General features: G+C 33.6%; 1 protein-coding gene across 2 annotated transcripts; it reads left to right on the forward strand.

The window, feature by feature from the left end:
* The first annotated feature begins 3,147 nt into the window (after positions 1 to 3,147).
* On the forward strand, positions 3,148 to 8,680 carry LOC21399004. 2 transcript variants are annotated; one of them, XM_024162642.1, is made up of 16 exons: positions 3,148 to 3,304; positions 3,403 to 3,505; positions 3,595 to 3,663; positions 3,810 to 3,926; positions 4,033 to 4,106; positions 4,430 to 4,532; positions 4,651 to 4,693; positions 5,415 to 5,477; positions 5,804 to 6,033; positions 6,817 to 6,937; positions 7,018 to 7,121; positions 7,360 to 7,473; positions 7,561 to 7,731; positions 7,826 to 7,969; positions 8,048 to 8,193; positions 8,412 to 8,680. In XM_024162642.1, the coding sequence occupies exons 1-16, from the start codon at positions 3,241 to 3,243 to the stop codon at positions 8,555 to 8,557; spliced, it is 1,812 nt and encodes a 603-aa protein (XP_024018410.1). In that variant the 5' UTR covers positions 3,148 to 3,240; the 3' UTR covers positions 8,558 to 8,680. The 2 variants fall into 2 exon arrangements, with proteins under 2 accessions (XP_024018410.1, XP_024018411.1); XM_024162643.1 differs by lacking the exons at positions 8,048 to 8,193; positions 8,412 to 8,680 and having other exon boundaries at positions 7,834 to 7,946.
* Positions 8,681 to 11,970: the final 3,290 nt, after the last annotated feature.

Below are 11,970 nucleotides of genomic sequence, written 5' to 3' on the forward strand. Positions count from 1 at the left end.
TTTTTTGTAGTTCTTCTTTGCCATTAAACCAATTGAGCGGGCAATCAAGACGGATATTGCAAGGGAAAGCAGACCTGCATGGGAGATGCGGGATGCAAGCTTGGCCAGCCGCAAGTTCTGATTTGGCTTAGTATTTAGTTGTATTATGGATGTATGCCTTGATGCAGTTTTTCCTCTGTTCATGTTTTATCTACCCGTTGCAAGTAGTTGTTCCAATATTCTGCAGTAGCGACAATCTGCGGCAGTGGATTGTTTTAGCGTTTGGAGAGAACTGGATTTGTTGTTTGGCTTATGTTCTTCTGTTGGATCATCGATTTTGCTAATAATATAGTAGGTATTTCTTCTGTTCAAGATTTATTTGTTTGATTTTGCTTTGAGAGTATGACAAGTCAACATGTGTCAAGGGTGAGAGCTGATAGTGAAGCTTATTTTTTCTCGAAGGAGTTCTTGCTCAAATTTCAAATGCTATTTTGGAAAATAGCGTCCTCATATTTGTTAAGAGTAAACGACATCTTTTAGAACAGAGTAATTTTGCTGTTGAGATGAGGAGAGAATATTTTATCGCCAAATTGGATAAAATTGCTCGTCTGTTGGCTGTTGATAGTAAGTTACTTGAAAAGTAAATACATTCTTACAGATTAGGCTTAAGACTCAAATCTTTTTTGTGTAGTATTCCTACAAATTATAATTACTTCTGTGGCTACTTTTTTGTAGCATTATACAAATGTAGATTTTGAAGTAGTAAAAGATATAGGTCGGGTGATTGCAACCATATGGTATTTGGTTGTGTTAATAAGATTGACAATTTATCATTATGCTATTTTTAGCTGTAATTATATTGTGAATAAAGGAATGAAAAAAAGAAAATTAATTATCATAAATTTATTATTAAAAAATTTAAAATCATAACATTATGGTTTTTTTTTAAAGTTAAACAAGTATTTTTAAATACCAAAAACAATTATATATATTTAAATTTCATAACATATCTATTTTGGTCATTTTACATACTCACAGCAATTCCACATCAAAATTTACCAAACGCTATTTACTGATTATGGAATCAGCACAGCTACTATAATTACAATTTACCAAACACTTAGCTACTTTTTGAAACAGCTACTTTTTCTTTCAGCACAGCTAAAAGCACTTTTTTTAAAATCCACAGCATTACCAAACTAAGCCATTGTTGGCTTAAGTTTGCTACCGTTCTAACAGCCCGTTCAGTTCGCTGATTTAAATTTTTAATTTGAGTTGAAATGTAATTTTATGTGAAAATTTTCTACTGAAGTAAAAAAATTAGATATAATTATTTTTTAGAACTTTTTATTATAACAAAACTCGAATTATAAACTCAAAACATGGCCTAAGAAAAAACGACATGCATATAATTAGCCACACGATAATCGTTTCCTAGTATAAACCCGAGATATTGGTTTTTAGCGTACTTGTCGTTCATTGTATTGAAAAATCGACATGCATTTTGTATTATTGTCGTCATGTACTTTTCCCCAAACGACATACGGACATCCCTTCTTTTGGTAAGCTTGCAGTTTGCTTATCAAGTTTGTTGTCGTTAAGAATAAAATAACAAGTTGTTTGCTATTTGAAATCCGAGTCCTTTTAATTTTGATGTCGCTCGTGTTTAAAATGTCTTATAATTTACGTTCCCAAGTTTGCTGTCTTAAAGGAGAAAACAATTGGTGCGTTTAGAACTTATTTTAAAATAATTTTATTTTTTGTATGAAAATAAAAATGAAAACGTTTTTAATCTCATACAGAAATTATTTTTGAAAATGTATTTTGTAGTTTTATCAAGAGATTATTTTCAGTACAAAAAAACTCATTAATGTATTTCTCTCTATGCTCGGGGGATGAGAAAACGAAAATAAAAAATGAAAAATAACTAAGGGTGCATTTGGAACTTGTTCCAAAATGATTTTATTTTTTGTATGAAAATGAAAATAAAAACGTTTTCAATCTCAGACAGAAATCATTTTTAAAAATGCATTTGGTAGTTTTATCAAGAGATTATTTTCAGTGTAAAAAAACTCATTAATGTCTCTATTTCTCTCTCTGCTCGAGAGAGGAGAAAACGAAAACAACAAATGAAAAACGATTAAAAGTTATTTTTCATTCCTCTCTCATTTTACACTAAATTAAAAAAATCGTTTTCATTTTCATTTTTTGTCTTTATTACGCCAAACGCCGTTTTGGAAACGTTTTCACTTTTTCTTTCTCGAAAAACATGAAAAATGAAAACGGAATCAATTCCAAAACACAGACTAAAAGTCATTTTTCATTTCTCTCTCATTTTATACTAAACTAAAAAATCATTTTTATTTATGTTTTTTATCTTTAATTGTGTCAAACGCCGTTTTGGAATCATTTTTATTTTATTTTTTAGAAAAACGTGAAAAAAAAACAAGAACAAACCCAAACACGGCAAATATTTTGAATGCTATATAAATTCTCTCGTCGTTTGTTGGCAAAAAAAAAAAAACCTGTCGTTTCATATTAGGAAGTTTGTTGTCTTTTCGTTCTAAAAAATACCCCGACTCCTGTCTTTTTTAGAAGAAAGAAAGTATCATGGTGGAAAGAAATCCAATTGATGTCTTTTTCTATAAAAAAAAAAAAAATAAGGATAAATTATGTAATGTGGTGTTAGAAAAATAATACATAAAATTTATTTAGCTGCATGCAAGAAAAATAAAGACATAAAAATCATAACATCATGAGACTATAAGCCTACAACCAACTCCTTTCTAATGTACGCTTTTTCGTCGTTTGTTTGTAAGAGAACACAACAAACACACAGTCGTTAATCGTTAATTTCCTAAAACTTTTGGTGACGTTTTAGGACAGAAACGCCTTGTCGTTTTCGCCTTAGTTTTTTATGTCGTTCTATCATAAACGACATGTAGTTTTAATCCAAGACATTCGTAAATAAAGGCCATCTTTTGTCGTTGTTCCTCGGACCATCAAAGGCATATCTCCACTGTCGATGACGGTGGCGTCGTCAACTCCAGCTAAGCCCTAAGCCTACGAAATACCTCTACTACATCACTCGGAACGACGTCGTTTCCAATCTTCTTTTACCAGTGACCTTTCATTCTTCCTATAAAGTTCAATTCTGAACCACGAAATCTCTGATTTAGGGTTTGACTTCGATTATATTTTCAATGTAATGTTGTGATTTCTATCGTAAAAAGGCTTTGATTGACTTTCTCTTGCTGAAGAATGAGAGAAGCTCCGTCTTTGATCTCCTTGTGTTTAGAGGCAGTGAAAAACGAACTTTTTCGAGGTAATGTTTGTACGAAAAAACGCTTTTCCCAGTGATTATTACGCTTGCGAAACGTTTTTCTTTCTACTATCAGTTTTGAATTACGTTTTTCTTTATAGGAGATGATATTCTGTCAGTTGTGTACGACCTACCGTCGTACTTGTTCGATATTTTGGTTCTTCAACTACCGCCATTGCCGTTGCAGAAGCTACAAATGGCGATGTAAGTCACTTTTCAATGCATTATGGTTTACGCTTTTTGAGGATTTAGTCTTTATTGGGATTGTCTTTTCACTCTCTTGTTTGAGCCAGGCCTTTTACGGATCGGGATGACCATGAATATGACGACGATGGCGGCGGGAATGGGAGAAAACGTGGAAGGTTGGGAAGAATTGCCTTTTTTTTTATGATAAATTGTGTGTTTTATGTAAGAAAAAGAAGAAATCGAATTCTAGAATGGAAATGTGAAGAGGAAAAAAAAGGGAAAAAAATAGTTATGGTGGCTTATGATACATATTTTTTTAAAGGTTTTGTAATTTCGACAAGGCATGGAAGAATTTATTTGAGTTGCATTGGCCATATCTTGTGGATGACATTCAAACCGTTGATTGGCATCAAAAGTATTGGGAAGCTCATTTGCAGAAGTATTGTGATTCTCTCTTTGATCATATAACCAATCATTTTTGTATTACTTTACTCGTTACAATTATTTTTGTAGCTGATTTATATGTATATTTTTATAAAGAACAGATGCCTAGATGAAGCAGCAGAGATAGCACTCCTCCCATCTTTTAGTGGATGTCTTGGTGAAATAAAAATTTCAGGTAAATAAAGTTTTTTTCCCGCCTAAAATTATCGTGAAAGTTAGGACATATGAAGGGAATTTAATGAGAGAATGAATAAAGTTTGCGGTGAAGACGAACGATGTTGACAAACTATAGGTAGCTTGCATTCTTAAGTATCAAATATGGTTGTCATGGTTTAGAGGGTACTAGTGATAAACAGTTAATTGCGATTTGCGTCTAATGTGAATTGTGAATCACCTAAATTAATAAATGAAATTGGTTTCTTAATTAGCTGAATTGGATTAGGGCTTAAGCTCATGACTGATTTTTTATTGTTCCTTGACATACTTTGTTACATGCAGAGACTATATTGAAAGATATTGGTTATGAAGGTTGCATAAAATTTTCTACTTGTGACTATTCAAAACTGTCTTACCATTGCCAAGAGTATGGGCAGTATGCTAGGTAAATTATGTGCATTTGTTCACTTGACTGGATAGATACTTCTTCTGCTTTCTCGAATCCATGCAACGACATATTGCCGGGAGTTAGGTTCTCACTCTGCCAGCTTATTTTTGTGCAGATGTCTAAGACTTCAAAATGTTCTATGCTGTCCAGAAACTTGTGTAAGTTTCTTATTCCATATATGAAAATGGAAACTTATCCATAAAAAATGTGAGCATTTAGTGTATGTATTTGGTGAATATCACTTCTTTTTAAGTTTTTTTCCGTAAAAAGGAGTATGTGTGGTCTCACCTTTATTATGAGTAGTAGGATGAGGCTCAAATAGTAACTTCTGTTTTAAACAGATATGGTCTTGTTCTTAATTTTGAGTGCTGTCATGCTGTAGAGTTCAGGTCTACTGTCCTATTTCCAGTTCCCTTGGATGTCCCTCCAATCAATTTTTTGCACCATTTAATTATGAAGTGTTTTGAGGATTTAGTTCCTATTTATGTGGCCAGGTTGTTATATTTACAGGACATGGCAAATAATTATTGGAGGGACGACTAAGGGGACAGAAAAATAGGGACAGCAGGACTCCATGCTGTAATCTTATTGTAGAATAGTTCTGTGTACTTCAGTTTACATGTTTGAGCCTTGAGGTTATTCTTGATAAGGAAGTGCTTCCTTTAGCGTTCCTTGCCCCCCTTCCTCCTCTCTCTATGAATGCATCGTTTAGCCTTTTAAATTACAGTATCTGTTCTGTTTCCTGGATGAGTAAAATCCATATGTGATGTGTGCGTATACAAACATATTAGTATTTGTACTCTGATATAAAAGCGCTTTCTTGTTAAAATAATGGCTATACTGCTCAGTTTTACACCCTTTCTTACAAATGTGATACAGAATTTACTGAGGGACAGCAAGTTTGAGAGCTTGGACCTGTGGTGGATCAGATCCGAGGAGCACGTAGGCTTAGTTCCTTCTCTTTGTATATACTCTTAATACATAGGTTTAAATCCGCATCGTGTGAACACGGTTTCTAATAAGCTCTAAAAAGGTCATATAAAATTTATAAAATTGGTACCAAACTCATATTGGTAAATATCTGCACTAGATGTTCATGCTGTTTAACGCAGAAGTAAAACATTTCATTATCATGTGGTTATTTCCAGATAATATCATTATTGACATAGCTAATATAGAATTTATTCGTCAATATATAACCTTTTAATTTGTAGGAATGCTAAATTTCTGCCTTTGTGCTGATTCACTCATTTGGCCTGCATCTATAGATTGGGGGATTATGCAAACTTCTGAGCCAGAACAGTGAAAGTTTAACTTCACTTAAGTTTATTCACTGCAAGCTCTCCTCAGCTTCAGTTGAGAAAATTTGTAGTTCTCTGCTCACAAACATTGTGCCCACACACAGGATACAGAACTTCTCAGTAACTTCTACGAGCTTTCTTGAAACAAATCTAGTTTCTTTACCTCGTGGACTTGTATCACTTCTGTCTTCAGGAAGGTACGAAAGTTATTCCAAATCTAGGCTTCTCTTGTTTTATGACTTGTGTGATGTGCAGGTAGTTGATTTTGATATATGGCACTTAGAACACCTCATATGCCATAAAAAGATAGCTGTGTGAACAAGTATTGCTTCTGTTAGTAATCTCCTTATTGATTTTGTTTTTCAAAATATCTGTCGTCGCCTTTCAGTTTTATACTTGGTAGAGGACAGTGAGGACTAAGGTATCCTGTAAGCTATTGAGAAGTCCTGAAGTCCTAAACTAGGTTGCACGTGCACCAGGATCTGCAGCTACACCCTCATAGACAACCAAACTAGTTGTCGTGGCATACGTTTAGGCTGTGAAAGCTATGTTGAGGCTTAGCTATCTCTTGCCCGGTTTTAATGAATTTTTATCTTTATGATCTTTTTATCCCTTCGCCCCCAAAAATGATAATAAAATAAAAATAAAGAATAAGAATAAAAATAAGAAGAAAAGAAAAGAAAAGTCATTCCATCAAAGTGCCCTATTGCATTTGACATACAGGTAGAATTTCATAGAATTACATGTTTGTGTTTGAGCATGCAATTCTTTTAAATGTTGGAGCCTTCGTCTGTTTTTAAGTACATAGTTGCATCCGTGGTAATAACATTGAATATTCAAACATCTGGGCGTACATAGTTGCATCCGTGGTAATAACATTGAATATTCAAACATCTGGGCTTACATAGTTGCATCCGTGGTAATAACATTGAATATTCAAACATCTGGGCTTACTTTGAAAGTCTATTATTCTGTTTCAGGTCTTTGTGTTCACTAAATTTCTCTTGTGACTACCTATGCCGAAACTTCGCAAAAATGGTTTTTGACACCCTTTGTGATGCTTCGTCTGGTCTATCTATCCTTGACCTCTCTGAAAACAACGTGAGGTGTCCATTTCCATTAAGTTTCATGATTTTGCCTTTGTACGATTATGTAACATGAATCTTTGTACACTAGCGCAGATAACAGGCTGGCTTTCTGATTTCAATCAGACATCTTCAAACAACCACCCAACATCCTTAGGACTTGGCAAGTCCTTGCGATCATTACGTGTGCTCAATATAAGGTACCGTTGGAGAGTTACTTTTCCTTAAAGCAAAATTTTTTGCCTTCAATATATTTAAAATCGTAGTAGTTAGGTTTATCACTAAACAGGTGCTTGGCATCCAAACCATCCTTGAATATGACTCAGTGCCGTTGGTTTTACTTTGAGCTGATACATGGAGCGGAGACTTAAAAATATATATTTTGGAATTGTTTTCTTTTTGCAATGTGTGTGTATTTTTTTTTTCTTCTGATTTTAGGGGAAACAATTTGGACAAAGACGATGCAGTTGGCCTTAGATATGCTCTTGTTCATATGCCTAACTTGGAGGTTCTGGATATAAGTGATAATCCGATTGAGGATGATGGAATTAGGTCAGTAAAAATTTATTCTGCGTGTATACTTTTAGCTTTGTGCTTGGCTGGGTGCACAATTTCACGAGCTATTACTGAATGTTACAGGAGTTTACTTCCCTATTTTGTCGAAGCTTTTGAAGCATGCTCTCCATTTGCTAAGTTATATGTGGAGAGTTGTGACCTCAACGCTTCTGGGGTGATTGAGCTCTTAAACACCCTTTCAAGCTTCAAGAGACCACTGGAGTCTCTATCTATTGCCGATAATTTCCTTGGCAGGTGTGTCTGAGTCTGACCACTTGCTTAGAAGTTGCATGTCATATATATATACATACTCTGGAGTTGTCTTTGGTTAATAATTTCCAATTTCCAGCAAAGTAGCAGCGGTGTTGGGGAAATTTTTGTCAACGTCAATTCAAGTACTTAATATTAGCGGTATTGGACTTTCTTCATCTGGGTTTGAAGACCTACAGCAAAGCATAACAAAGGAAGTGAAGCTAATTGGAATTAACATAAGGTTCAGGGTCCAGATCTCTTTTTCTTTTTCAATTTGTGTAATATTTCATGCCATAATATTTTATTGAATTATGTATAGCCGAAACCGGGGCGGGATTGCAACTGCAAACTTTTTGTCTACGCTCCTCCCACGGGCTCCAGAACTTGTTTTTGTCAATGCAGAATATAATTTTATGCCAGTTGAATCCTCTCGCATCATGTGCTCTGCCCTTAAAGCTGCAAAAGGTAATTGATCATTCATAATTACTAGAAAATTTCATTTGCAATTAAAATTTGCTGAATACTCTTTTGGATTACTGAAGAACAGCGCCTATTTGTCTCGAAAATTCCCTAGAAAAATTGTGCCTAATTTAGATAGAGCAGCAGAATATAATGTTTGGCTTTCATTGCTTCGGTATGCTTGCAACTATTGATACTTAAGCATATGTACTTGCATTTACTAGGTAATCTTGAGCTTTTAGACTTGACGGGAAACAATCTGGATTCTCAGACAATTCTTGGGCTTGCCGAAATTCAACGAAATGGAAAGCTTGCTTTGATTTTTTCATCCTTACCCGCCGCAGACGCGCCTTATGATGATGATCCCTAGATAGCCAAGATCCGACGTTCCACAATGTAATGTAAATTAGCCTTGTATATACTGCTCATCTTCCTCTGCCCACGTAGCAGAACAAGTAAATTAATAAATTTTGATATTTAATTTTTGTTTCCAGATAATCTTTACTCTTATCATATTTACTTGATCGGTTATTCAACCTATTTACATGCTTTAAGCATTCATCCTCATCAATTCTGTGCAATACAATTTTCTTCGATATGTCCTGTCCCGTCCCGGATGACACTTAAACAAGCACGAAGCTTTAGTTGAACTCTTTTAGCAACTTGATCTACCCTTCATTACGAAGTTTTAGCTATATGTTCATCTCTTTGTTTTGTGTTGGATCTGATCTCTTTTTCTCTGGCCATAATGGTGTCACTTTCCAAATGGGAATGCGACTGGTCAAAGATCTTAAGGCTTGTTCTTTTGGAGTTTAACTTGAGTATAATTCTTGAGTTGAATTTGAGTTATAATTTGAGTTGAACTTGTAATTTGAGTTTGTGTTTGGTTGTGTACATTTGAGTTATGGTTTGAGATAAGAATCTTTTTGAATTTGTGTTTGAGTAAGTCAAAATTTAAATTTATATTTAGATAGTATTTTAATAAAAACTCAATGCTGATGAAAAATTTAATAGGGTATATGGGTCGGGTTTTATTCGTCTTTTCATTGTCAACGCATAGAAAAAAAATCATCTCAATCAGAATTAAAACGAAAAAGTTATAGCATTTTTAAGAATAGAAAAAATGTTGTTCATTAATTTAAGTTCGAGTTTCTGAATTCGAGTTGAAGTGGAAACTTGAACTTGAGTTTTAGTTCTAAACTCGAGTTTGAACTCGAGTTTAAACTTAAAAGAACATGAACTCGAATAAAGTTATAACTCGAGTTGTATTTTTTTGAGTTTTTCACTCAAAAGAATAAGCTCTTAATTTTTCTTTTCTTACGTTGGCCCTGTTCATTTTGCTAATTCGAGTTTAGAATTCGAGTTTTGCTACAGTAAAAAGTTCTCACAAATAATCACATCTAATTTTTTTGCTACAGTAAAAAACTCTCACATAAAATCACATCTCAACTCGAATTAAAAACTCGAATCAGCGAACTAAACGGGTCATGTTCTGATCTACTATTCTACTTTATTGCAATTCAAAAGAGCATCATCATTTGCCTTTGCCTTAGTCTCTGCACTTACACAGCTAGAATTGTCGCTTTCTCACATTAGTCATTGTTTAAAATAGCTAGATAAACAGGTGAAAAAATTGCTTCCCAATCTCCGTCTACATCGAGCGTATATATAAGTATGCCAATCAGTAAGGTTTATTCTTATTTCACCTTTTTATTTCTATAAGTATGCTAATCTGCCTAACTGTAAAGATTAAACTACTTGTGACAGATTTGTGTTATTTATTTGGGTTCGTTTAGTTCGCTGATTCGAGTTTTTAATTCGAGTTAATATGTGATTTTATGTGAGTGTTTTTTACTGTAACAAAAAAGTTAGATGTGACTGTTTCTGAGAACTTTTTACTGTAACAAAACTCAAATTCTAAACTCGAATCAGCGAAATGAACGGAGCCTTAATTTAGTTGTTTAACTTGAGTGTGGAAGAAACTATCGCCATGAAGCGAAAGCGAAAGCCGATAACACGTTGCTTCCTTTTTTTCTTGAGCTGTGACCAAAAAGGGGTTGTTGGTTTGGCTTTGTCACGAAGTTAGCCTCTTTTTCTAGTTGGTGCTGTTTCAATTATCCCTTTTGTTTTATAATAACTTATCCCCTTCGTAAGCTCATTTAACAAACTCTAAGTTATGATGAGTTTGAAGTTTTGAGTGACCCGTGAACGAACAATTTTTGAGTATGTCTGGTTAAACTCGTTATCAATGTTGAAACGGACGATAAAAACATAGGTCCACAGCCATCCGAAACTGTCCAAACTTAGATACAATGTCGAAAGACAAGATAATAATGTTGTCATTATTTATTTTGTCTTTTATGATCACTTATTATTTGTACAAGAAAATGTGTCTATATATATATATATATATATATATATGCTCGGGATCCTAGGGATTCAGTTTGGTTTAGACCCTTGTATTGTTCTATAAACAATCAATATCAGTCATATGATGATTTTGGTCACTTGGGGAGAAAATGTTCTGAATAAGGGAGATTCTGCAGGAAATACTAAAAAGAAATACTTCAGAAAGGAAATCATAGAACACCTCTTGGAATGATAAAAGTTAAAATTGGGCACGCATTGCTATCAACTCAACATTTTGGTGGGTACATTTAACCAATTATTTTACTGAATGGTTCTGATTCAAAAATCATTTGGGAAAGTGATAAAGTTCTTGCTAGTTTTATCTGTTTGCTCTTTTCTTTCTTCTTTTTCCTTCTACTTTATTATAAAGCGTATGTGAGGCAAACCAAAAAAGCCTCAAAACCAAACGTGAGGCATGTTATTGCAAAAATGCTTTTAGCGGAAAGTATAAATTTGACTGTGAATTAGAAAGGAGGCCAACAAATAGAGGCAAAGATCATTCTCAAAACGGCGCATTGATGGGATTGCAAATGCTTAACACACACTACTAAATGTGCATAATTAAAAGGACTTTCTTTTTAGTTTATAGAACAAGACATGGACCTTTTCATTTCATGGCATAAAATGAGAAGAGAAATAGAGAATGGTCCATAAATCATAATCAACGAAACATATAAAAAATAAGATGGATGCGATTGGTGGTTTTTATGTTATGGAAGTTAAGGCACGAAGAAGATTTTTTTGCTCTTAATTTGTTGACGTCCATTAAGCAAGCTAATAATTTGCTTCTTTTAATCCTTGTTTTGTTTAATCCTATAAAAGCCGTGCAAATCTCCTCCCAGCATTTGCGACGAAGCGGCTATAATAAATAATAATAGTAATAACAACAACAAAATAGCGATAACAATAATCTTTTGAAACATGGAAATTGAGATGGTACTCTTTTGCAGCTATTATAATCTTTTTAGAGGGCACCGCCAAAAATAGACGCATTTCAAGAATTGATATGTGAATTTGACATTTTTTTTTTCCTTATAGTATTCCTCGTAATTATTCAATATAATAAAATAACCTATTATTGGCGTAACCTCATTAATTTTTATAATACATGTAAATATGAACAAAAAATATATCTAATAAAATAATTCAGGAGATAAAACGTAGTCAAGGATGAATGCCAATTAATCTATAATTTTTTCAAAAATAAAAAAAAAATATCACGTCACCTCATTAAAAAATAGAGATCCTCTAGTACACAATGTGTACCAATAGTTTAAGTTTTTTTAACCGTTAAATTTTCATACATTTTGGGCCTGTTTGTTTCCGGTCTCGTTTTTATTTTTCACAATTTTCGAGAAAAAAATTGAAAACGCG

The sequence above is a fragment of the Morus notabilis genome, unplaced genomic scaffold (genome assembly GCF_000414095.1).
Source record: "Morus notabilis unplaced genomic scaffold, ASM41409v2 Scaffold602, whole genome shotgun sequence".
Classification (NCBI taxonomy): domain Eukaryota; kingdom Viridiplantae; phylum Streptophyta; class Magnoliopsida; order Rosales; family Moraceae; genus Morus; species Morus notabilis.